Source organism: Mesocricetus auratus, unplaced genomic scaffold (genome assembly GCF_017639785.1).
Source record: "Mesocricetus auratus isolate SY011 unplaced genomic scaffold, BCM_Maur_2.0 Super-Scaffold_100025, whole genome shotgun sequence".
NCBI classification, from domain to species: domain Eukaryota; kingdom Metazoa; phylum Chordata; class Mammalia; order Rodentia; family Cricetidae; genus Mesocricetus; species Mesocricetus auratus.
The window spans coordinates 27,595,900-27,623,439 of record NW_024429206.1 but is presented as its reverse complement, the minus strand read 5'-3'; the positions used below and the strand labels follow the sequence as shown (position 1 = coordinate 27,623,439).

Sequence of the window (27,540 nt, the reverse complement as noted above, 5' to 3'; positions counted from 1 at the left end):
ATGCACCTACACACACATGCACCTACACACACATGCACCTACACACACATGCACACTACACACATATGCACCTATACACATATGCACCTACACACACATGCACCTACAGACACATGCACCTACACACATGCACACTACATACATGCACACTACACACATGCACCTACACATACATGCACCTACACACACACATGCACACTACACACATGCACCTACACACATGCACCTACACACATGCACCTACACACGTCTTCTCTTTTTAGTAGAGGGTGCTAAAGAACAATGGTGGGCTTCAGAAAGTCAAACTAGGTTTGCAGTGTAAATCTGTATCAGGACAGAGGACCTGCGTGGTCCCTTCCCATCCTGTTTAGTGCCAGTCAATGCAGACTGGAGGAGGACACAAGCCTGGGGCAGGTAAATCAGAGACCTGAGATGGCTCGGGGGCTCCCAGCCTGACAACTCCAGCTCGACTACAGGGACCCACAAGGTAAAAGAGAGAGACAACTCCCTCAAATTATTCTCTGGCCTGCATTCCCACCCCCAAGTAAATAGATGTAACAATAATTTTTTTAAGGTAAACTAAAAGAGAAAGTAGAAAATACATGTTTTACAGTGATGCTAAGAAAATGGGTGACATCTTAAGTCTCCATACAGGAGAAAGGGGTGGAAAAAGCAACTGGGGATTCCCCAGAATTACATGAAGAAACAAAGAAACAGCACAAACTGAGACTGTGATCAAGAAGGAATTTCCTAAAGGGCTGAGAAGGTCCCACATTGAGGAAGGAAAGGCTCGCTTCCTGGAGATCCTCAGGGTGAGGCCAGACAGTCAGTGCCTGGGAATGGATGGTTCACAGGGACCCGGAATCTGTGCCAACCACATCCCTCAGGAATCTCAAGGAGACAGCAACAAGAACTTTCTCTAACTAGAATTTGAAGCTTTACTTTCGTCTCTTCTTTCTCCTCCTCTGAGTCCTTCTCTTTCTCCAGACAAGACTCGGGGCTGTGGGACTCACGGAGCATCAAATCTAGAAGGAGGAGGAAGATTGTGTGTCCAAGATGCATGAGGTGAGGTGGAGGTGATTTCAGGAAACCCATCTTCCAGCACTGCCTGGATCCTCGGGACAGTTCCTGTTGAGTGAAGCCTTTTCCTTGCCAGCCGCTTTGGTTTTTCCCCACCAGTCACCTGGGCTCTGCCTCACATTGTAGCCCCCAAATAACACACAAGACGCTGTATTAATTATGAGGTTGTTGGCCTTGCTTGTTTCTTACTGGCTAGCTCTGACTTAAATATTTACTCCATAATTGTTAATCTAAGTATTTCTCTTACCAAAGAAAAGGGTCCGGACTTCTTACCCCTATGGTAGCTACATGATGACTCCCTGTGTTTCTCCTACCCAGAGTCCTCCTGGACTCCTAGTCCCACCTATCTTGCTTCCCTATTGGCCAACAGTGCTTTATTGACATATACACAGGACTTCCCCATCATCTCCCCTTTTCTGTCTAAACAAAAAGAAAGGTCTTAACTTTAACATAGTCAAATTATATATAACAGAACAGGTATCAAGTAAGAATATAGTTACAATATTTTGTTCATTAACATTTAGTAAGATTTAAAGGAAGTATTTTATCATCTATCCTATCTGTATGAGTCCCAAGTCTTATATATAGCTTATCTTTTATCATAACTAAGGAAAACTATGATCTATCTGTCTTCAACTCCATCAAAGACCACAGAAGGATAATATGTAAACACTAGGATTGACAGAGACATCTCGCTTCCTGGACAGTCACCTGAAGTTTCTCTGTAATGTTGGGGCATCCATCTTCAGACCATAGGCCACAGTGTGTCTGCAAGACTTTTCAGCAAAGCAGGAAATTTCAAACTGTCCATCTACATCGGCAGTCTGTCCGTCATTTTTCTGTGTCCTGCAGAAAGTCTCGTAGACTCTTCCATGAAGCATGAACCCTGAAGGACTGAATTCAGCAGTCACTTTCCTGTGGGTCCTGCATATCCAGTTTATACAGCAACAGTCAAACAGTCCAGGCAAGAGCAGTTTCTTGCCCAAATGGCTAATCTTGCCATTTGAAAGCAAACTCCATAAGGAGTTTCTTCGATGCCCATCTTCCTCTCAGACGTAATTGATGTGCCAGGAGCAGACATTTCTCATTGTAAAGAAAACCCTAAACCATTTTAAATGCCATTATTTTCTGAAGGTCTTTGAAAGGTTTGAAGACTGTCTATCTATCTCAAATATATTTCTGTATATCTAGAAAACCTAACTTACCTAACTGTAAGTTCTGACTATTATAAGTAACTATCTATAGTCTGTATTCAATTATGCATTATGTTTTAAAAGATCAGTATAAGCACAATACTTAACCAAGAGGAGAAATATACACATCACAAAATTGACCTTGAATTTGTATCAATAAATGAAAAACCATACCAATACAAAGTACTCATTTCCATACCATAATTCTCCTTTTTCCTTTAAAAAGAGATTGGTTGTGATCATTAACCAATTAGAAGCAACCCCATTCAAATGAAAACAAAGATTTATAAACAAGATGGGAATTAGGACGTCGCTCATTCCAAACTGCTTCCTGCTGGAAGAGGGCGCTGTTCATACCCATGGGAATCATGACAAAACACAGAAACCTGTATAAGTCCTTATTTTCATGGTATGTAAGGCTACATCATCTTAGCTGTCTCAATTGTTGAAACACCTGGCCCACTGCTTCCGGGGGTCTTGGTTCATCAAACCACAGAAGCCTGGAAGGAATCCTCAGCTTTTCATTTTCTGTGGAAACATAAACGAAAACTCTTTTCCCAAGTAACCGGTCCTTATATTTAAAGTTAGAAGTCAAAGCATTTTTGAAATATATAAGTTGGATTAATTCAGCAGCATTTATAATCAAGTATATTTTAGCAGTTTTTCCTTTTTTAGCAATCAAAAAACTGAAAAACACAATAGCATACAGTATCCAGACTCTGTGTATTTTCCATCCTTACATGACTTATTTATCTATTATTATTACTCTATTTCTTTTACTTTTATTTATCTATTTATTTCTCTGAGACAGGGTTTCTCTGGAAATCTGCCTGCCTCTGCCTCTGCAGCAAATCCTACCGGCGTGCACCACCACAGCCGGCTTCTCTATTTATTTACCACTATGCCATTTCTTTTTCACTCTCAATCCTATGTATATTTTTAAACACACTGTAAACCTTTAGAGGTTTTTCTTCATTCAAGTCTGACTTTACTGTAAATCTTTATGTTTTTCTGGCCATGTGTCTTATCTGTTAAAACTGCAGCTGTTTAAACTGCAGTTTTTCCAAGATGGCGGGCATAAGCGTGACTCCAGCTCACTGCTCAGTCTATGCTGACATCCAGCAAAAGCTGCCTGCTTGGAGATGTGGTCACTGCCACTTCCAGCTGTACATACACACCTTTGAATTGTTAGCAGAGCCTCTTAAAAGAACCTTGTTGGTTTTTTTTTTTTTTTTTTGCTTTTTGGTTTTTTGTGGGGGTTTTTTTGTGGTTTTTTTTTGCTTATGCTGAGTCAATAAGACTCCCTTAAGCAAGCCGCATGAGTCTCTGCTTGTCACTAGCAAAACAGAGCCCACCTGAGAAAAATGCTGCTACCAAGAACCCATACTTTTCTCTGTTCTTTTGTTTCTAAAATTTCTTTAAAGCTTTTGTCGTTTTATGTGGAAATTCAATCCCACATGCTGGCACCAGTCTTGCCTAAACTGTTTGACGTTGCTGTATAAACCAGATATGCAGGACCCACAGGAAAGTGACTGCTGAACTCAAACAGTCCTTCAGGGTTCATGCTTCATGGAAGAGTCTACGAGACTTTCTGCAGGACACAGAAAAATGACTGACAGGCTGCTGATGCAGATGGACAGTTTGAAATTTCCTGCTTTGCTGAGAAATCTTTCAGACACACTGTAGCCTATGGGCTGAAGATGGATGTCCCAACATTACAGTGGAACTTCGGGTGACTGTCCAGGAAGCGAGATGTCTCTGTCAATCCTAGTGTTTATATATTATCCTTCTGTGGTCTTTGATGGAGTTGAAGGCAGATAGATATAATCATAGTTTTCCTTAGTTATGATAAAAGATAAGCTACATATAGAACTTTGGACTCACAAGGATGGGATGGATGATATTTTCTTTAAATCTTGCTGAATGTTGATAGACAAATGTTGTAACTGTGTTCTTGCTTGATAGCTGTTCTGTTATATATAATTTGACTATGTTAAAGTTAAGACTTTTCTTTTTGTTTAGACAGAAAAGAGGAGATGATGGGGTAAGTCCTGTGTATATGTCAATAAAGCACTGTTGGCCAATAGGGAAGCAAGATAGGTGGGACTAGAAGTCCAGGAGGACTCTGGGTAGGAGAAACACAGGGAGTCATCATGTAGCTACCATAGGGGTAAGAAGTCCGGACCCTTTTCTCTGGTAAGAGAAATACTTAGATTAACAATTATGGAGTAAATACTTAAGTCAGAGCTACCCAGTAAGAAACAAGCAAGGCCAACAACCTCATAATTACTACAGCATCTTGTGTGTTATTTGGGGGCTACAATGTGAGGCAGAGCCCAGGTGACTGGTGGGGAAAAACCAAAGCGGCTGGCAAGGAAAAGGCTTCTCTCTACAGGTTCCCATGTCACCATGGTCCCACTCATCACTGCTCACACCCTGTCTTATCCTCTCCTTACTAGCTGTGTGGATCAGTCACAAGTGCTCCCACTGGAGAATCTGGAACGAGGCAGACAGTGCAGGCTTGGGTCCTTTGGGAAGAAGGAGCTCTCCACCCTCCCACCCATTCTCCTACCTTTCCCTTCCCCACTGCTGTCAGATCCATTGTATCGACTCCAGAAACCAAACACGCTAACCCGCTCCTGGGGAACCAAGAAACAAGAGCGTCACCCAACACCCTCCCAGGTCCAACAGCGTCACCCAACACCCTCCCAGGTCCAACAGAGCCACCCAACACCCTCCCAGGTCCAACAGAGTCACCCAACACCCTCCCAGGTCCAACAGTGTCACCCAACACCCTCCCAGGATCAACAGCGTCACTCAACACCCTCCCAGGTCCAACAGTGTCACCTAACATCCTCCCAGGTCCAACAGTGTCACCCAACACCCTCCCAAGTTCAACAGTGTCACCCAACACCCTCCCAGGTACAACAGTGTCACCCAACACCCTCCCAGGTACAACAGTGTCACCCAACACCCTCCCAGGTACAACAGAGTCACCCAACACCCTCCCAGGTACAACAGAGTCACCCAACACCCTCCCAGGTCCAGCTTTTGCTGCGTCTTCTAGATTCTAGTTATGACAAAAATCTGCATTCATTTTCCAAACCATTTTCACATTAGCTTTATCTGAACCTTTAATGAAGATGAATTATATAGTCTCTTTTCTAGTTCATTCATGATGGAACAACTAACTAGAAAAAGAAATTCATGTGTCATTCTCTACTCCACCCCTGCTCCTTCCAGAGGGATCTGAGGGTAAAAACTGTGTTTGGGCTGAGAGAAGACACCACCTGTCCAAGGACAGGGAAAGGTGTGGGTGGCTTAGGCATCAGGGAAACCTGGCCAGGAAGGAAAGGACAAGCTGTAAAATAAGAGCAGCAATGGGGAAGGCTACCAGTCCCCTGCTATGGGTCAGCAGGAGGACTGGATTCCTTTGGATTGGATGGGACTCAGCATGTGGGCCGAGCACTTGCCCACCTGAATACTGATCTGTTCTGCCTTGTGAGCCATTGCTATGGCTGCCTCCAGTTTCTGGTTGTAGTCCTTGTTCCTGCATTTTTTCTGAAATAGAAGGTTAGAGTTCATGATAAATATACCTTCAAAAAATAGTCACTAGAAGCCGGATGGTGGTGGCGCACGCCTTTAATCCCAGCACTCAGGAGGCAGAGGCAGGCGGATCTCTGTGAGTTCGAGGCCAGGCTGGACCGACAGCCTCCAAAACAGAGAAACCCTCTCTCGTAAAAACAAAAAAAAACAAAAAACAAAAAACAAAAAACAAACAAACAAACAAACAAAAAGTCACTAGAGGAACCCTCAAGTAACTAGTAATTCTTGGAATTGTTCAGTATGAGGCTAGAATATTGCTCTTCCTGAGGACCCAAACTCAGTTCTCAGCATGCACATCAGGCAACTAATGATCATCTAAACTCCATCCTTAGCAGATCTGAAGCTCTGGGCCTCGGTAGGTATCTGCATGCACTTACACATACACATACACAATTAACAATAAAAATAAATTTTGTTTTGTTTTGTTTTTTCAAGACAGGGTTTCTCTGTGAAACAGTCCTGGATATCCTGGAACTTGCTCTGTAGACCAGGCTGGCCTTGAACTCACAGAGATCCACCAGGTGCCACCACTGTCTGGCTTTTCTTCTTTTTAAAAATAATATTTTAAAAGAAAAAGTAATCAATAATAATATTAGAAAAGTGACCATAACATACCACTACCCACCAGACATTATCACTTTTTTTGGAGACAGGATCACACACTGTAACTCAGTCTGGCCTGGCACTTACTACAGTCTATTGGCCTCAAACTCACCACAATCTCTTGCCTCAGCTTCCTAAGTGCTGAATTATGGATGTGAATCACCACATCTGACTTAGACATTATCTTAGCTACAGGTGCTTAACTATCAGTTCCAGGTACTGACACAACACTCTCCTTCCCAATAAACTTGTGACATTTCAAAGCCCTCTCCACAGTGTATCACACAGGGATTTGAAGTCGAAGAAGAAAGAAGTTCAGGTGACTCACTTTTCAGTTCTACAAATCCCCTGAACCACCAACTTAATGCTCATAGTTTTATTGAATAGGAGGCATACAACAAACATTTCTCCTCCCAACTCCATAATCCCAAAGGTCATCTCGTTGGGCTGCAGGATCTCTGCTTGCTTTAAAGCTAGTGAAATGCAAAATGATTGCAGCGGGTTAATACAATTTAGGTAAGCCCATGCTTCTCAACTAGGGAAAACTGTCACCCAGAAGACAAGGTTTGGGGACAAGGAAGAGGGCAAGACATATAGTAGAGGATGCTGCAGTGTCCAGGGGTGCTGCTCATACCTGCACAGCAGAGGGTTATCTGAACCACAATACCCACAATGCTGGCACTGAGAAACCCTGAGTTAACCTGGGCCCTTATGGATGCGACTCAGAACACGGCATGGTGGTACTTGACTGTAGTCCCAGGATTTAGGAGATTGGGGACAGGAGGATCGGAAGTTCAAGGTCATCCTTGACTACATAGTTAGTTCCAGACCAGTCTGGGGTATATGAGACCCTCTCTCAAAAGACAGCAAACTAAGACTTGTAGGGAAAAGGGTCCAGTCAAATAAACACACCCTGAGCACAACCAAAGAAACACGCTTTGGCCCTGGAATCAGAGCCAGTGAAAGAAATACGCCCTGGCCCTAAAACTAGAGCCAAAAGGCTAAAAAGGACCAGAGAAAGAAACACACTTTGGCCCTGAAACCAGAGCCAAATCTGACCCTAACCCTATACAGAAAACCAGCCAATCCCTGAGCAGGAGATCTAGCTAGCCTAAGCTCAGGGCTGACCAATCCCCACCCTGGAAAACTCTGCCCCCTAAGAATCCCTATATAAACACTGTGTCTGTTCAGCTTGTGGCTGTTCCTGCTACCCAGCTGTCCTGTGCCAGTGTGCCACATTCCTGGATTCTTCCCTCCCAATAAACCTCTTGGATGAGTTTCGGGTGAAGACCTTCTTTTGCAGTGGAGCAGAGACAACCCTGGGCAGAGCAGAGCAAGCAGGGCTGTAACACTTCTGCCAGGGAAACCTTCCTCTGGCAGAGTGGAGTTGTTACACTCAGCTCTCCACTCTCCCGGGAGCAGAGCTGAACTGTAGCAACTTCACCCAGGAAACCCTCTCCTGCACGAGCAAAACTGCTACACTGAGCAAACATCCCCAATTGGTAAACCCTCTCCTGCTGGAGCAGAGCTGATACACTAGGGAAGCCTTTTCCCTGAAGCAACTTAAGCTGCTATGCTTACTGTGACCTGTGGTATTCCTTGGCTCCCAAACTCCAGGATACCTTTCCATCTGAGCTGTAACACTCAGTATTCTTTGGCTCCCGAGTGCCATAATCCATCCCTGTCCATCCCGTTTGATCCGTTGAAATGCTTACAAGACTCACAAAAAGAAACATGTTCCCTGTATCACAACAGATGCCCAAAGTTTGCTCACCCCTCTGGCTAGCTCCAGGGACAGCTCCTGGAAGTTCTTCAGCATGCTGACTGGGATCCACGCACGAGAAACTGTTTCTCCAAAATATGTCACATGGTACTTGGACTGTAACAAACAATGGGTCAGAAATGGCAGAGAAAGACAGGGTGGTGGGGATTCACAGGGAAAATGCTGGAGCTATTTTACTCCTTGAGCACTGGTTCACCTACCCAGCTCACTCCACTGTCCTCTACCCTGACCACAGGAACCCCAGGCTAGGACGCAAGTGTATCTCAATGCAGGTTCATCTCTCTATGTGTTTATCCTCCCTCCATATCTGTCATTCTCCTTAAGTAGCTGAATCCATACGTGTCTACTGGCTAAATCTATGTTTGTAACTCTGAACTTGTTAGGATTGATATGTAGTTGCTTGGGCCAGAACCAGGAAACTCACCGGCAAGGAATCAAGATGAGAAGCAAAGAGAAAATACTCCCCCAGGTCAGGATCGGTTTCTATCATGCCTGGCCACCTGGGGAAGAGGGATGGGATGAGAGAGAAAGGACCTATGGTCAGAACACAACCTCACCATCATGCACACATGGAAATGAGCAGGATGTTTTGTAGAAGATCCAATGCTATACTCGGTTAGTCCCTACTGGTGCTCACTATCAAATGACTGACATGACTTCCACCAATATAAAAGAGAGCTCAGTCATCCTAGCAGGCCTGTACACAGAACCTCTGACTGGGGATGTGGCCCGAAGAGGCGATAACCTACTCATCCTTCTCTTTACTTTGCGTGCCTCTCAAATCTCAGATGTCTTGAAGCAGGGCTTGGTGGCAATATGCCTCACAACCCAGGCACTAGGAAAACTTAGGCAGGATTTCAAGTTCATGGCCAGCATTGTCTCAAAAACAAGGCAAAACAAAAACAAGAAATTGTGTTAGATCCTTCTTTTTTTCCCCCACTCACTGCAGCATCGACGGAGATCCCACACCCACCCAGGAACTTACGGCCTTCCAAAGCCTTCCCCCCTTAGCCCTGTCTTTTCCCTCACTGATGCTCTCTCTGATGATGGTACCTCATCCATGACAAATGACTGCCACACCCTTTCCTCCCCACTTGACTCTACCATGCCCAGCTTCAGGAAAGATGTTCTCTGCTACGGTGCCCTACCAGGGGTAACCGTATTGCTTGGCCCAGATGATGGATCCTGGAACATAGGAGGCATAGGCCACATCGCTCTCACACCCTGTCCAGGTCTCCTCAGGAATATCACAGCGATTGTAATTCAGGTCTGCCGAAAGAGAAGGACTGTGCTCATGGGAGGCTCAAAGGGTCAAACTAGGATGTGTGCCACAGAGAGGGCAAAGGGAAGTGGAACAGGCTGCAGGGGGGAGAGAACAGAAACCCACAGAGGAAATGCAGCTAGAACCAAGAGGAATGCTGCCTCCAAAAACAGGAAACTGCTCTCATCCCAGAGTGACTGCCCCTCTGTGGAGCAGTGTGGGGGTGGTTTCTCTAAAATGCTTTCTCATCTGAAAATAAGTGCACTGGACAAGATGTTCATAGTCTGTCCCGAACCATTCAAACATTCTAGAATGAATGCTAAGCTCACCGGGTCTTTCTCACTTGCTTTTCCCATATGTCATATATCCCTCTCTATCCATAATCCAACACCAGCATTCCAGGAAGCACAGATACAATCAGATAAGGCTGACGTAAGTGGAGTTCACTTCGTATACACATGAAGGTCCCCAGACCACCCATGCCTTCCTCCCACAGAACAGGAAAACCCTCCCTTTCCAGTTCCCACAAGAACCCCTCAATACCAGCCACATCCATGTTGTACCTAATTGAAAGGAGACATGCTGGGGAAGAAATGAAGGAACAATAAAAAACGGGGAGAGGGAGGTTTCTATTCCCTTGTACCTGGATTCTGATCACAAGACCAATTATCTGGGAGAACTGAGGGATCAATGTCACCACGGAGCTGCCTCCATTTCTCACACTTTGCAGAGGAACACTGGACCCAGATGAGACACTGTCCTGTGACAGAAGAGAAACCAAGGTGAGACAAAAACATGCTCTTCCAGCCGGGCAGTGTGGCGCAAGCCTTTAATCCCAGCTCTCGGGAGGCAGAGGCTGGCGGATCTCTGTGAGTTCAAGGCCAGCCTGGTTTACAGAGCAAGTTCCAGGACAGCCTCCAAAACAATACAGAGAAACCCTGTCTTGAAAAAAAAACCATGCTCTTCCTTCTTCCATCCAACTAAATTGAACAGAACTTTCCCAATGGCCCCTGAATCATATCTCCTCTGAATTAAACCGGCAGAGCGAAATCTCAGGAAAAACATCAAGTTGCTGAAGGTCAACCTAACTTGGTGACAGAGCTGACCTTAAAACTCAAGTCTTACACTGTAATCTCCTCTCTCCCAGTCCCAAGTGATACTCTTCCTGTGTTGGCATCAAACAGAAAGGCTGCCTTAGCCCAGCAGCTCAAAGCATGCACTGTTCTCCCACAGTTTAGCTCCCAGCACTAACATGGGGCAGCTCACAAATGCCTTAACCTCCACCCCAGGGGATCTGACACTCCCTTCTGGCCTCCACAGGCATGTACACAAACCCATACTCCACAGGCATGTATACAAACCCATACTCCACAGGCATGTACACAAACCCATACTCTGACATACATATACACAATATTAAAACTTAAAAGAAACAACAACAAAAAACACTTTAAAGGTTGCCTTCAGGCTGGAGCTCAGTGATCTGTAGAGTACTTCCTTAACTTTTCAAAGCCCCAGGAGTCCATCCCTGATACCACAAAGAAGCAGAAATCTTGAGGCTAGAAGGCTGCCTTCTTTGGAAGTAGGAGAACTGAGTTAGACACATTATCCACACAAAAACTGCTGGACATGGGGGTGGGTGCTTGTAACCCTGGCACTGGTCAGACAGAGATAGGAGGATCCCTAGGGCTCACTGGCTAACTAACCTAGCCTATTTGGTCAGTTCCAGGCCAATGAGAGACCCTAGGTCCCATTACTAGAACCTCAATAGCTTGGTGCAGTAGCTCATGGTTGTCATCCAGCACTTAGGAGGCAAAAGGATTGGGAGTCCAAGGCCAGCCTGGGCTACAAGAGATCCTGTCTCTTAAAACAAAACAAAAAACAAACAAAAATCACCAATACAATTGCACCTAAAAGCTTGGTATTTATAGAGGTGACCTAGCAAGACTAGAAAAGAGCCTCAACCTTAAAGAAAACTATCTACACTCCAGTGGAGCGTCACACACCCAAGACAGCACACAGCTTTTTGTGCCTGACAAGTTTTAAAAGAGAAAGAGAACAAAAGGTTGTGTGGGTAGGGAAGTGGGGGTGGATCTGGGAGGTGTTGAGGGAAGAGTGAATATGATAAATATATCATAAAAATTCCCAAAGAACTAATAAGAAATGAGCGAGAGGGGGAAAGAAAACCTGTTTGCTGCTCACCGTGTGCGAGAGTGTGGCTGCATGGCAATGGAGACCGATGTAACCCGCACACACTCGGAGCGTTCTGGTGGCCTGCTCACTCCTGAGAGGCTAGCTTCCTGTCCCCTGGTGCACCCCACTCTCCCTGGCAGTGTCCTTCTCCGTTTCCTTTGCTCAGGTCTTTTTGTCCTCCACCCAGTCTCAAAAACTCAGGGCTTCCAAAGCTCGGCCAAAGTTTCCCTCTCCTCACATCACGCTTTGCCCTAAGCCGAGCTCACCCATCCCCATAGCTCTGAAATCCATTTTCCACACCTGACAATACGCGGTTGTACGTATACCTCTGGAATCTGTTATGAATTAAGTGCCGCTTTGCTCTTTGACGCCTCTGTGGTATTATGTCGTATGACGACATTGCTAACTAATTTTTATGGTGCTGACGACTGAGCCCAGGACGGTGTACATACTGAACACAAGCTCTACCACTGAGCTACTCTCCAGTCCTAACTGTGGGATGTCTTAGATGTCTCATACATTAGATGCCATCTGATACACCATACATCTCATACATTAGATGCCAAATTTTATGCACTCAAACCAGAATGTTTAATCTTGTCCCACAGTGTCTTCTGCTGATCCATTTCCACTTCCTGTCACATAAATGTATGCCAGAGACTGATCTTTTTAATACTTTCCTCTCGCATACTCTACCAATTACTAATCATTGCCTACTTTTTGTGACTTTATCTCTAAAACGTTATAAAACCGCCCACTTCTACCTCTGCTCCCATCATCCTAATCCACAGCTGTATGCTCTCTTGGGTGTGCGGCTTCCACTGGAGTGTAGAGACAGTTTTCTTTAAGGTCGAGGCCATCTTTCCATGACATTCTGATGCTAGTTCTCATTTAGTAATGGGTTAGTCCTCCACACTCCATTCTCTAATGAAGATCATTTTCAAACATTAAATTGAGGATGTCCCTCACCTGGATACAGCCCACCAATGGCTTCTCACGGCCCTTGGGATAAAATTCTCACTACATGGTATTTTCCTTTCAAAGATTTTACTTTATTTATATTTACACATCTGTGTACATGTATGCATCTGCATGTTTACACATGAGTGCATGTGCCCATGGAGGCCAGAAGAAGGCATCGGATTATGAATTATGAGTGGTTGTGAGCCACCTGACCTGGGTGCTGAGACTCCCACTCAGGTACTCTGCAAGTGTCTATGGTGTTTATTGAGTTACTGCCTATCTCTGTCATGGAATATGATTTTAACGAGGTAAAGATGTGTTACATTTGTTTATGCTGCAGAATATTACTTTAACTGTATAAAGGTATATTACTTTTGTTTATGCTGCATTTGTTAAATGATGTACGGATGTGTGTTTAATAATGTAAAGATACATTGCATCTGTTTACCTGGCCTGCCTAAGGTACCTAATAAAAGGTCTCATAAAAAGGCTAAATGGCCAATAGCTAACAGGAGAAAGGACAGGCAGGGCTGGTGAGCACGGAGAATAAGTAGGAGAAATCTAGGCTCGAGAGAGAAGGGCAGAACAAGAGAAGGAAGAGGAGAGAATGAGGGAAACACCCACGGCAAGAAGCCAGGCAGCCACCAGGCAGCTGACACGAGAAGCAGTGAAAGTAAATTATACAAAAAGAAAATAAAAAGCCCTGACACAAAAGGCAGATAATTTAAATTAAAAGAGTTAAAACAGGTTAATTCAAAAGAGCTAACCAGAAATGAGCCTAAGCTAGGTTGAGCATTCAAAACTAATAATAACCCTTTGGGTCATGATATGGGAGCTGGTGGTGACCCAAAAGAAAGCCTGGTACGAATTTGTTTTTATTTATTCAGCTATTGCCTATCTCTTTCCGTTTTTCCAAAGCTACTCCTCATACCTCCTCCCCGTGATGCCAGAACTCCAGTCACATGGGCTTTCTTTCAATACTCAGAATAAACCAAATCTTATCTTACCTAAAACTTTTTCCTACCCTCCACTTAGGAAACTTCTGGTTGGTTTCCAGGTTTTAAATGAAACATGATTTCCTTAGGAGTGAGTCCCCTGGCAGCCTAATCTTACTTAGGGCTCCACTGTCTCCTTTTTCTTCACCACATTTATTACAGATTGTAGCTATGACAGTCAGTCCCTTTCTACATCTTACACCAGGAGAGCTCTCCTCGCCTCGGCAACTCTAAGAAACAGAAAAAAATGATTCATTTATAAACTTCTTGATTCTCCTTTTGAGAAATAATCCATTTAAATCTTCCTCTGGCTCATTTAAGCCCACACAAGTGATTGCCTGAAGAGATCACACTTCCAGCCCCTCCTTTAGCATGTATTAAGACCATGTTTACTACCACAATGGTGCTTATAGTGTCTCTAGAGTGCCTCCCTAAGACTGTGCAAACCAATTTGTGCTTTTACAATAAAAATTATGTCAGTAAAGTACTTTTCATTGCAAGTCCTAAGTTTAGTTTCCAGAAGCCACATTGAAAGAAGATGAGCATAGGGCTAGTGAGACAACTAACTGAGCCTGATGATCAAAGTTTGATCCCTGAGACCCATACGGTAGAAAGAGAACCAATTCTTGCAAGTTGTCTGTGACCTCTGCACATGTCAAGAGCATGCACACACGCACGCACGCACACACACACACACACACACACACACACACAAATAAACTGTAACTTAGTTTCTTTAAATTCTAGGCACAGGGGCAAATATCTGCAATCAGCACTGGGAGATGGGAACAGGTGGACTCCTAGGGCTCATTGGCCTGACAACCTAAGCCTACTTTTGAGCTCCAGGCTAATGACAGCCTGTTTCAAAAAAATTACAAATAGTTCCTGAGGAACAACAGCTGAGGTTGCCTCTGGTCTACAGATGTGCATGTACCTGCACACACATGAACAAATACAACATGAATACACATTAAAATCCAAACTATACACACACACACACACACACACACACACACACACACACACACAATCAGACACTAGCTGAACTTTTATTCCACTGGTCCTTATACTTACTACTCTAGGTCGTTGTTTATTTTTGAGACATGATTTCAATATATATCTTTGGCAGACCTGGAGCTCACTACATATACCAGGCTGGCCTCCAACTCGCAGAGGTCTGCCTGCCTCACCTCCTGAGTGCTGAGGCTAAAGGCCTGCGCCACCTCAACCAGCTCGATGTTTTTTAATGTATGTGAGCCTGTTTCCTTCCGATTTATTTTTATTTTTTAGAGTTACTGATACGTTATGTGATCTATTTGATTCTTATAACCAAATTTCTCAAGGTCATCTTCATTATTTGATACATCTATTATCTATCTGACACACTAAATTATAGTTTCTATGAAGGAGGGGGTATCAGATTGGCTCATCGGTTTTTTTGTTTTGTTTTGTTTTGTTTTGGGGGAGGTTGTTTGTTTGCTTTATTTTAGTTTTTGTTTGTTGTTTTTTTTTTTTTGAGATAAGGTTTCTCTGTGTAGCCCTGGCCATCCCGGGACTCACTTTGTAGACCAGACTGACCTCAAATTCACAGAGATCCTCCTGCCTCTGCCTCCTTAAAGGTGTGTGTGCCACCACACCTGGCTGGCCCAGTTCATCATTTCTTTTTCTTTGATATTTTATCTATGTGTGTGAGTGTGGGTACAAGCATGCTGTGGCATATATGTAAATGCAGGCTGTGTGCATGCCACAGTATGTGTGTGGTCAGAAGACAACTTCACCTTCTTTGAGACAGTCTCTCATTTCTTCCTCTCTGTATATGCCAGGCTAAGTGGCTATGAAGCTTGTAGAGATTCTCCTGTCTCCACCTCTTATCTCCCTGTAGGAACCCTCCATTTACTACTTTAAATGTGCTACTGCATCCAGGTCTGGGTGAGCTGGGGGATTTGAACTCAAACCTTCACACTTGTTTGGAAAACATTTTATCAACTGATCCATCTCCTTGGCCCTTGTCCATCATTTCTTGCCCCTATATCTGGCATATCATATAAGTCACTAATAACTGCTGTGCAAAGAGTAAGTTGGTAAAGCGTCTCGGCGGCAGACTGCGTGGGTGGCATATACAAGGCCTTAGGTTCATTCTCAAACCAAAGAATCAGAAGAGAGAAATGAGTTCCTATCTCATCCACCCTTACCTTAATTCCAAAGACTAATGTCTTCAACCTTCCAGATGAAGAATAAGCTCTCTGGCTCTTCCCAGCCCTATCTCCTCATCCCTCCCCTTCCCTCTGGCATATGACTGTGTTCAAGTGTCTACCTTCCACGGGTGTTGCTCTTATCTGCCCATGCTCTTACTGTCGTGCTGCTCTTCCACTCTTCACTGCGGTGTGGAAAGCATGCCTGGGCAGCCGGACAAGCCAGGAAACAGCTCTACCACTGAGCTGCCTCCATAGTCCTCTCTTTTACAATAAACTTATAAACCTGGCATGGCAGCACATGCCTATAATTTAGCCCTTGGGAGGTAGAGACAGGAAGATCAGGAATTCGAGGTTATCCTCAACTACATGGTGATTTCAGTACATGAAACACAGTTTCAAAATAAAAGGAAGTTATAAAAAGAAAAATCATACCAGAATTCACACTTCACCCCCTTTTATCTACCTTCCTGCCCCCCTTACTTTTCACATCTAAACTAAAGGTGGTGGTGGTAGTGAGGGGTGTGTGTGTGTGTGTGTGTGTGTGTGTACATGAATCCATGTGTATACATGCATATGGGAGGCTACAGGTCAACACTGGCTGTCTTTTTTAATTGTTTCTCCACCTTTAAAAAAAGTTTCGAAGCTGGGCATGGTGGAGTACGAAATGAATTCCAGCACTGGGAGGGCAAAGGCAGGTAGATCTCTGAGTTGGAGGCCAGTCTGGTCTACAGAATGAGTTCCAGGACAGTCAGGGATGTATCAAAGAGAAACCCTGTCTCAAAAAAAATACAAAAAACAAAAATTTGAGATGGTCTCTCACTGCACATGGCATGCACTTGACTGTCTGGCCAGTGAGCCCATGGACTCTCCTGTCTCACTTCTCTAGGACTACACTACAGGAGTGTACCGTTATGTGGGTGCTTTTTATGTGGGTTCTAGGGATCTGTCCCAGGTCCTTATGCTTCATGGCAAGCACTTTAACAACCAAGTCATCTTAGTGGCAATTCTTAACCAACTACAGCCTGCCAGTCACCTTGACCAACCCATACAGCAGCCATGCTGAGACCCTGATCCCTTACTGTGATGTACCTGAGCACACACATTCTCATTCTGTGACTTCTCAGTGGCCGCACTTGACAAGATTGGCTTCTCTCTCTCTCTCTCTCTCTCTCTCTCTCTCTCTCTCTCTCTCTCTCTCTCTCTCTCTCACCTGACATTGTTACACCACCCTCTCCCAACCGTTCTATTTGATTTTTGGGCCACACCTTAGTTCTCTTCCTAGACACCATCTAAAATACCCAGTACAGAGTATGGACTGTGTGAATAAACAACCAAACAGACGAAATCTTTCCACTTCCTCCTCTTTCCATACACTCTCAGAAGCAACCGTGAACGATAAGTCACAGTCTCTGCGGTTCCCTTTAACACCCCAGTCGTCACACATCTCCTCCATTGTGAATTTTCAGCCCAAGTTTTCCACGCTCAGCTGAGCTCACCGAAACCACCTTCCTTTTCTTCTTCTTCCTGCTGATCCCTGATCTGAGAAGGACCCTGAATCATTGTCTTCTGCTTGTCTTTCAGACTGCACTCATCTTGGATTTCATCCATTTTCTCATCTTCTGGAAAAATAAAACAACACACTATGAGGTGGGGAGATATGAGAATCTTTGTTGTTTTTTGAGACTGGCTGTCCTGGAACTAGCTCTTGTATACCAGGCTTGTCTGGAACTCACAGAGATCCACCTGCCTCTGCCTCCCGAGTGCTGGGTTTAAAGACGTGCTCTACCACCGCCCGGTGCCCCCTATTTCTTGAGTAAGTACTTGAACCAGATTTCAAAGACAACTGACTTGGGCTGGCAAGGTGGCTGTCCCCAGAAGTCACAGTGGAAGGAGAGAACTGACTCCCAAAAACTGTTCTCTGACCACCACACAATCACAACAGCATGTACATGCCCTCTACTAATGATAAATAACATTTTTAAATGTAAACGGTATCTGGGAGCTAGAGAGAGGACCCTAGATTGGCTCCCAGGGCCCACTTAGGGCAACTTACAAGCACCTGTGACCCCAGCTGCAGGAGATCCAGCACCTCTTCTGGCTTCTATACGTACCCACTTACACATGGTGTACAGACATACAGACACACATACATGCACGTACACAAAAAGCCTTGTTAAAGGCCAGATGATGATACTTACCAGCTTTCTTCTTCCTTTTGCTTAAAGAAAGTCTATTAATTTTCTTCTTAGAGGGTTCAGCAGCCAGCTGGCCTGGCTTAGATGTCCTAATCTCAGAGTTCACATCCTCTTCTAGAGAAGATGCAATCTCTGGAGTATCTGGTACTATGACCTTCTCCCTGGAAATGATATTATTTAGATAAAAAGTTTTAAGAGAGACATTTGCCATTCCAATCCTTTGAAATAGACTCCAGGGGTTAAAATTGAATTCTCGATTGGATTGAGAGATGTAGCTCAATGGTAAAGTACATACTTAGCATGCACTAGGAACTGGGTTCAATTCTCAAAAGCCACATACAAGTCCCAGGCCTCCTAAGGCCTCCTGAGGTCACTGTATCCAACTCCTGGCCTGTTTTCTTCCTAACTTTAGCAGGCGTCTTTCCTGAGCTAAGAGGAATCAATGTAAGTATAATGAATAGACGACTAAATAGACAGGAAAATGGGGCACCATTTACCAATGTTACATCCACCCTGGGTTCAATCTGTCCCTCTGGGATAAACTTACCCATCAGCACTTTCATTATCAGTGGCAGGAGAAGTAATTCCTGGTTCTTTGTCTGATTTAGTAGGTATTATGGGTTGGACACAGGAAGTCTCTGCAAAATTAAGGCCAGACCTCAGCCCTTCCAAAACAAAGTATTACAAGCAGAGAAGCAGCAAAGGAAAACAAACTCTAGCATTTCTCACCGACAGCATTCCATTCAAATAACTTACCCTTCTGCTTCAAAGAGTCTACCTTTGATATTCTGTCATATGGTAGAACTTGAAATCATTAAAATTCAAGAAAAACTAAAATCTGTATTTGTCTGTACGCCTTTCTATATTGATCAGCCTCATTCCAGCGCAGCCAAATAATGTTATTGTGTATGTACATGTACTATACTTCATCTTACTTCTCCTCAAACTTCTTTTAAGGAAAGTACACCTACAAATAGCTTACATGAGACCACTCTCCTTAATCACATGAACTTACAGAAAAGGCCCTTGAGACTGTGTAACAACCCTTTTTATTCTAAAAATCAAACCGAGGGCTGGGGAAATAGCTCAGTCAATAAAGTGTTGCCTTGCAAATATGAGGACCTGAGTTAAAGCCTCCTAACCCATGTAAAATCAAAATAAAACAAATCAAGTGTGGTGGCACGAATTTGTAATCCCAGCACTGAGAAGACTGGGAAAGGCAGGTCCCTGAGACTCCTAGCTGCCTAGACTGGCTGGGCCCCAGGCTAGTGGGTAACACTGTCTCAAAAAACAAGGCAGAGCCTTAGGAATGACAACTAAGGTGGACTTCCGGACTCAGTTCACATGTGCAGACACGTGCATCCGTACCTATACACATGTCCACCTACACACACTAGCACAGACACACATGAACCTATGCATACACTTAAACATAGAGAATTACATACATAGTAATAAAAACCAAATCCCTAAAAAGAATCAAACCAATATTAAAAACAGACAAAACGTGTGCCACTAAGATGGCTCAGCAGGTAGGGGTGCTTACCACCAGGCCTTAGAAGCCCAGGACCCACAAGTAGAAAGAGAAAAAGTAGGGGAGGATACTTACATGCTGCCCTCTCACCTGTACACACACACCATGGCACACGTGCTCACCACACAAAAATAAATAGTAATTTAAATACACATATCCTTTCTAAGTAGACTGCAAAAATGTACAAGTAAGCCACTCAGGTGAGGCTATGTTGATTCTGAAGTCAGCACCACCTACTTTTCCAAAGATGTTTCCAAAGATGATTTAACACAGGCCTATTGGTAGGAAATTAAATATCTCAAGTGTCACTTGAGATTTTCTCAGGAAGATGAGAGAGAAAGAAGCTATCAGACTTATACTATCCCTCAGATGACAGTCACTCTGCTTTTTCTCTTCACACAGGCCTTACCCAAGTACTCCTGCAGGGACTTCCGTAGTACAGTCTGGAAAATCTCCTCAAATTCTGCATCGGTAAGTGTTTGTTTTTCCTGCAGAGACAGGGTAAGGAAGGAAAACTGCTTGCCTAGCACACATGGGGTCTTGGGTTCATTCCTCAGTAACACCCCTCCCAAACACACACACACACACACACACACACACACACACACACACACACACACACACACACACGCGCAGGCACACATAAATCTGTTTATCTGGCTTATCCAGGAAACGGAGGCACACCTTTCCTTTCTTCTCCGCTGGCTTGTCTTGAGCCTTTCGCTTCTTCTGGCCCCTGCTTGGACCGTGCTCTGTGGTTGTCTTCTGCTCCTTCTTTGAGCTAGTTTTGGGCTGGCTTGGCTTGGCCTCTGCCTCTGGAGAACTGGTCCCCTGGGTGTCCTCCTTCCATGAGTCAGCCTGAGTTTTCACATTATGTGATTTTTGTGTAGGTGGAGCAAAGGTTTTCTTTGTTCCCTTTTCATATTCTGAAGAAATAGGATCAAATGAAATTTAGGAAATCAGCTGGGCATTGGTGGCGCACGCCTTTAATCCCAGCACTCGGGAGGCAGAGGCTGGCGGATCTCTGTGAGTTCGAGACCAGCCTGGTCTACAGAGCTAGTTCCACGACAGCCTCCAAAACCTAGAGAAACACTGTCTTGAAACCAAAAAAGAAAAAGAAAAAGAAAGAAAAGAAGAAATTTAGGAAGTCAGTGTCTAACAGAGACTGCCAAACGCTGCGGGTGGAATAGTCAAATCGGAATTAGCTTTTAACAAATTCAGGTTTCTCATTACCTCCCTCCCTGCATATTCCATTCCCCAGCCCTGAGATTATTTTAAAGCAGTTTAGAGTGAGACCCAAAAATTTGTAATGTGACAAGATTAGCTGGTTCTAACATACTCCAAGTTGTGTACCATTAATTCAAAATGATTAATACAAGCATGTAGGAAGGTGAATTATTCAAGTGTGAATTGTTTTCTTTCTTAAACAGGTTCATTTTAACTTCATAAAAATAAGCTTTAAAAAAAACTACTGAGCACTTAGAAATGACTCAAGGCTTAATCTTATTTTTCTAAAAAAAAATCTTTTTAATTTTAACTGATCAAAATGCATACAGGAATTCCCTGAACTAAACAAAACACAATAAAATTCCCAAGGCCTAGTCTAATGTTATCTCCTCTGTGAAAAGCACCCTGATTCCACAGGTATAAGTGACAATCTATTTCTTCTGAGCATTTGTAGCACACTGGTGCTCAGCATGTTTAACTTCATATTGTGAACACTTACATGGATGTTTCTCCCGGTGAATCTATGCATTCTTTGAGCATGGCTGCTTTGTTTTATTTATGTGAATGTGTGTGCAGGTGCGTGCAGGTGCCCATGGAGGCCAAACGGCATGCAATTCCCTGAATCGGGAGCTACGGGCAGTTGTGACTGCCTGCTGCGGGTGCTGGGAACACCTCCCCAGTCCTCTGGATGAGCAGCAAGAAGGGCTGTCTCTAAGTCATATTTATTTTGCTCAATGCAACTGGCAAAATGGTAGTTTGAACAGTGTGAACAGGAAACATGGGACTACAACTCCCCTTTGAGGGAAAGGATGGAGAAAGGGGAAAGGGAGAGAAGTGTATTAAGTGAATGATGTTTCTCATCCTTGGCTCACCTTCGTTATTCCGTAATGTTGCCATCATTCAGCAGAGATTACACTTCCCTTGCCTCTGTCAGAGGGAAGAAATTATTACTTTGGTTAAACACAATTTAAACTTTCTTTTCTCCATCTTCTTGGATTTAAATGTCTCTGTCTGGGATCCAGGACAACGCGGCTGCCTTCTTCACTCCATTCCCACCCTGATCAGTACTGATTACCTGCCTGGGCAAATGTAAGCTGCCGTTTTGAAGATGAGCAGCAATGCTTGGTTTTATGGTTGTTCAGTACTGGATATTAAACCTAGACCTTTGTACATACTAGCCAGGCAAACACTTTACCTCTGAGCTACATGCCCAGCCCTTTTTTTATTGAGACGGGTTCTCCATAAGTTGCCAAGGCTGGCCTTGAATTCTTTTGTAGGCTTTGAACTTAGTCTGTAACCCAGGCAAGCTTTGAACTTGTAATCATCCTACCTCAATCACCAAAATAACTGTGATTATGGGTCTGAGACACAGGCCCCAGTTGTTTGAATGCCTGGCCTAAGGCAGGCACTTGAACTAGACAGGCACCGTAGCAGCAGTGACGGAAGCAGAGGGAGTACTGGAGTAGGCAGGGCATGGTAAGTGCTGGGACTGAAAAGGGACTCTTTCCATTTCGTAAAGTTCCCCCAAATACTTAGGTCACAAATGATTTGGCAACTCTCCTTCAGAGGTCCCTACGCATTGAGACATCTGTTTTTCTGTTATCTCAATGTTCAAGTTAACAGTGCTTGTGGCTCTTCCACATCGGGCAGCTCACAATTGCTTGTTACTCCAGCTCCAGGGACTGCGCCCTCTTCTGGTCTCTGCAGTCACTGCACTCACACACACATACATATAAATAACAATACAAACTATGAATTACAGCAGGGCCTGGTGGTGCACGCCTTTAATCCTAGCACTCAGGAGGCAGAGGAGGGCAGATCTCACACACACACACACACACACACACAAAATTACAAGTGTGCCAGATATCGTGGCACACACTTTCATCCCAGCACTTGGAAGGCAGAAGCAGGCAGATTTCTGTGTGTTCCAGAAGAGTACAGTGTGAGCTCCATGCCAACCAGAGCTACAATGACCTCATCCATCATACGCAGGAAGGCAGGGAGGGAGGAAGGGAGGAAGGGAGGGAGGGAGGGAGAGAGGGAAGGAGAGAGAGAGGAAGGAAGGGAGGAAGAGAGGGAGGAAGAGCTCAGCAGTTAAGAGCATTTCTTGCTCTTGCTGCTCTTGCAGAGAACTGGGGTTCAATTCTCAGCACCCACATAGCAGTTCACAACCATCTGTAGCTCCAATTCAGGGGATCAGATGCCCTTTGCTAACCTAGGCAACAAGCACACAAATAGTGAACATATATAACACTCAGATAAAACAAATAAAATGAATAAACCTAACTTGTATTTTCATAAAAAAGGAAAAAAAGATGGAGCATTATTGCACCATTACATAAATAAGACTCAGCAACTCCATAAGCAGTGATGTACAGTAAATAGATCCCCTTAAGTAGATAAGAGAGGGCTGGAGAGATGGCTCAGAGGTTAAGAGCACTAGGTGCTCTTCCAGAAGTCCTGAGTTCAATTCCTAGCAACCACATGATGGTTCACAACCAACTATAATGAGATCTGGTTCCCTCTTCTGACAGAACACTGTATGCACAATAAATAAAATAAACATAAAGTTTAAAAAAAAGTAGACAAGAGCCTTTAATCCCAGCACTTGGGAGGCAGAGGCAAGCAGATCTCTGTGAGTTCGAGGCCGGGCTGGACCGACAGCCTCCAAAACAATACAGAGAAACCCTGTCTCGTAAAACCAAAAAGAAAAAAGAAAAAAGAAAAAAAAAAGTAGGTAAGAGAAAGCCAGGATGTTACTTTCCGATAAGCCAAGCTGCTGCTCCCTGATTGAGATGAATTTGCTTCTCCTACAATAGCAAATCTTAAAAAGAGAGAAGAAAAACAGTTAACAAATATGCAAAATACCAACTTGCACGTGTTTAGAGTGTGAAGGCAGAGACTGATGATAAGAAGTCTCACATCATTTTCCACTTTACATTTTTGAGGCAGGATCTGTCAGTGAACCTGGAGTTTGCCATTGCAGATAGACTGGCTGGTCAACAAGCCCCCAGGACCCAGCTGTCCCCACCTGCCACAGGTCCATACCACGACGTCTGGTTTTTTGTGTGGGTGCTGGGGATCCTCTACTTGTATTTACTTGCTGAGTTATCTCCCCAGTCTCCATTTGAGGTTTTAATTTCTCTTTTCTCTCATGTGAAAAGAAGACAGGGAGGAAAATAGAAAAAAAAAAAAGACAATCCCAGCTGGAACGACAGCTCTACAGCTAAGGGCAAGTGCTTGCTGCTTTTCCAGAGAACCCAAGTTCAGTTCTCAACATCCGTGTTGGGTGGCTCACAACTGCCTATAACCCCAGCTGTCCAGGACCTGACACTCTCTTCCAACCTCTGCAAGCATTCACACATATGTGGTTTGCACACATACTCAAGAAATAATAATAAAACTTCTTGGATTCCTCCACAGATTTTAAGAGTATATGAGACCAAATCTGGTATGTTGAGCATGATGGCCCAAACCTCTAACCAGGACGAGAAATTCAAGGCCAGCTGGACTACATGAGACCATACCTCAGGGAACAAAAAAAGCAGGGAGGGGGACTCATAAGACCCCACCCTTCTATGAAGATCTGGAGGCAGCACTAGTTGCTGAGGAGAGAAACATTTTTAATGATGAAACCACTGGTAAAATGGGACTAAGAGAGTATAGTTAGGGTGAATATGATTGGAATATATTATATACATGTACAAATTTATCACAATGAAACCATTATTACAGATAACATATACTCCCAAACAAAAATATGTTTACAAATGAAAGTTTAAATAGACCTGATGAAGTGAAATCATTTAATTTAGTGCTGTCATTTGTCAAAAAAAGCATTAATTAGGAGCTGGGGAGATGGTTCAGCAGTTAAGAGCACTGGCTGCTGGTCCAGAGGTCCTAAATTTTTTTCCAACAACCACATGACAGCTCACAACTATCTATGATGAGATCTGGTGCCCTCTTCTGGCCTATTGGAAGACATGCAAGCAGAACACTATGCATAATAAATCTTATTTAAAAAGCATTAATTGCAGGGCGGTGGTGGTGCTTTAGTCCCAGCACTCGGGAGGCAGAGGCAGGCGGATCTCTGTGAGTTCGAGGCCGGGCTGGACCGACAGCCTCCAAAACAATACAGAGAAACCCTGTCTTGTAAAAAAAAAAAAAAAAAGCATTAATTATTCACCTTACGGTGTCCCCCTCTTGAATATGAAATTATTCTCTCTTCATTTTGATTCTCCACTCTTTAAAGAAAAGTCAGCCCTCCTTCACTACTGTCTATTACCATAGATTCCAAGAGTTTCTACAAAATGCAAAGACTCTTATTTAATACCAGCATTCATGAGGTTGAGGCAGGATTTAGAATTCAAATTTGAGGGCTACATAGCAAGACCCAACCATTAAAAAGGACTATTGTACCCTCCTGTAAACTAGAATAGTGATTCATGTCTGAGTTCCAGCTATTGGGATACTGAGGCAGGAGGGTGAGGTCTATTTTGAGATTTTTACAGAAAATTCCTGTCAAAATGAAAAAAGAAGAAAGAAAACCCTCCTATATTTAAAAATCTCATTTAAGGCAGTCAGTGGCTCGTGACTGTAATCCCAGCACTTGAGAGATTGATGAAGTCCACTGCTACAACTTTGAGTCCAGTCTGGGCTACAAGTGACCTCAAGAACAGCCAGGGGTACAAACAAGACCCTGTCTCTGAAAATGATAGATGGGTGGATGGATGAACAGACGGATGGACGCTGGGGAGATGACTTAGTGGGCAGGGGTGCTTGCTGCCAAGCCTAATGGCCTGAGATCGATTCCACATGTTGAGGATGGTGGTGGGGGATCATCCTCTGGCCTCCACATGCTCTATGACACGTGCACACACGAACACACAAGCACACCCCACACAGCAAGTAAACAGATAAGGGCGATAAAACTTTTAAAATAAAATTCATTTAAAACTTTCATTTCCAGCCGGGCGGTGGTGGCACACGCCTTTAATCCCAGCACTCGGGAGGCAGAGGCAGGCGGATCTCTGTGAGTTCGAGACCAGGTTGGACCGACAGCCTCCAAAACAATACAGAGAAACCCTGTCTCGTGAAACCAAAAGAAAAAAAAAACTTTCATTTCCTTTAAGATGGAGTTAATGGCCCTTTGACAAGCCTATGAACCCCTGCCTATTCTCATGACCCGACTAACTGGGTTTTTAAGTTCCTTTTGAGCACGCACGCATGCTCTAGAAACCGTTTGAACATTTAACAAAAAAGAAAGACTGGGGGTCCATCTACCCTGACCAAATTTACTTTCAGAAGTAATTATCCAAGCTAGGCTTCCACTGGGCGCTGGTGGCGCACGCCTTTAGTTCCTGCTCTCATGAGGCAGGGGCAGCCTGGTCTACAGAGTGAGTTCCGGGACAGCCAGGGCTACACAGAGAAACCCTGTGTCTGTCTGGGGGGGGGGGGAAGAGGGGTAAACATATGGTCACCTGTGAGTTTCCTTCTTTTGGGGGGGCGGGGTACTGAGGCAGGGTTTCTCTGTGCAACAGCCCCGGCTGTCTCTGTGACCAGGCTGGCCTCGAACTCTCAGAGACCGCCTGCCTCCGCCTCCCGGGGGCTGGGGTTGGAGGCCACCACCGCCTGGCGGGTGTCTTTTCTGTTCTTGACATCGCTCTCTGGGTTGCTTCCGCGTTCTCGCGTCAAGGCGCGCTGCCCCCGGGCTCGCAGGCTAAGGAGACGCCGTGCGGTCGGCACGCAGCCCCGGGAGTGCAACCCTTCCCTCCGTCTCCACAGTTCTCTCCGGGGTTCTCTCCGGGTCAAACAAGCCTCGCCTCCCCTCAGAGCGGGAGTCCCACCCTGACAGCCTCTCCCCTGGGCTCCCGCGCAGCCTCGCGGTCCCCCGAGCCCTCAGCCCCGCCACGACGCCTGCGTTGCGAGTGGATTGGAAACTAGGGATTCTGAGGAGAAAGGCGCAGGGTCGGCTGCAGCTCTGGAGAATGTCTCCTCGGCCAGCAGGCGCCGGGTTCACCGCACCGGACGCCCTCCTCGGGATAAAAAGCGGCCAGCTACCTTCCGGGGCGACGAGGACCTAAGGATGAGGCGCGGCCATCCCGCACACGCCACTGCTTTTCCCGCCACCTAGAGAAGGCGCGAGGACACCGACAAGCCCCGCCCCCGAGCGGCGTGCGCGCAGGGGATGCGCGTGCGCCGCCGGAGCACAGCGCCACCTCCCACTCTAAAGCCGGCTGAAACTACAAGTCCCATAATCCTCGCGGGCGCCCGTAGGCAGCCGAGCGCCCGAGGCACTTCGTTCTGCTCGTCTCCGCTTCCGATCGCCTCCTCCTTCTTGTTTTCACGCTATAACCCGTTGTCTTTTCGTTTCCCTCACGCTTTCACGTTCTGTTTAGCCCGTCTTGGGCTCCACTCTTGCCTCTACCGTGCTCTCGGCTGGCAAGTGCGTCGGCGGGGAAACTCCGCCTGCCAGCCCTCGGGGGACCCGGCGGCGCATCAGGGCCTCCCGTTGGCCGGAGCAGAGGGCACGAAGCGAGTCGTCACCCGCTCCCGCCCACCCGCCCACGCGCGCCGGTGTGTGACGTGGGGCAGAGCAGCCTCCGGGCGCGCTGCAGGCTGGGGACGGCCGCGCTGGGGCGGAGGCGTCCGAGTCCAGACGGAGGTGGAGGGCGGAAGGTGTGGCCCTGTCGGGGGAGAGGAGGAGGGA

At 45.2% G+C, this 27,540-nt stretch overlaps 1 protein-coding gene across 2 annotated transcripts in view; it reads right to left on the bottom strand.

Moving 5' to 3' along the window:
* The window catches only part of Zcwpw1 (zinc finger CW-type and PWWP domain containing 1), a 30,988-nt gene extending 3,625 nt beyond the window's left edge, over positions 1–27,363 (bottom strand). Inside the window, exons 1-14 of one of the 2 annotated variants that reach the window (XM_040731043.1) lie at positions 26,892–27,363; positions 21,701–21,755; positions 20,286–20,527; positions 20,011–20,089; positions 18,615–18,705; positions 18,071–18,228; positions 17,369–17,488; positions 10,170–10,286; positions 9,414–9,534; positions 8,690–8,765; positions 8,257–8,361; positions 5,751–5,834; positions 4,846–4,912; positions 943–1,025 (exon numbers count right to left, since the gene is read on the bottom strand). In XM_040731043.1, the coding sequence (XP_040586977.1) occupies positions 943–1,025; positions 4,846–4,912; positions 5,751–5,834; positions 8,257–8,361; positions 8,690–8,765; positions 9,414–9,534; positions 10,170–10,286; positions 17,369–17,488; positions 18,071–18,228; positions 18,615–18,705; positions 20,011–20,089; positions 20,286–20,527; positions 21,701–21,728 (1,371 nt within the window). In that variant the 5' untranslated portion in view covers positions 21,729–21,755; positions 26,892–27,363. Of the gene's footprint in view, positions 1–942; positions 1,026–4,845; positions 4,913–5,750; positions 5,835–8,256; positions 8,362–8,689; positions 8,766–9,413; positions 9,535–10,169; positions 10,287–17,368; positions 17,492–18,070; positions 18,229–18,614; positions 18,706–20,010; positions 20,090–20,285; positions 20,528–21,700; positions 21,756–26,891 lie in introns of both variants that reach the window. The other variant, XM_040731042.1, reaches the window with a different exon arrangement.
* Positions 27,364–27,540: the final 177 nt, after the last annotated feature.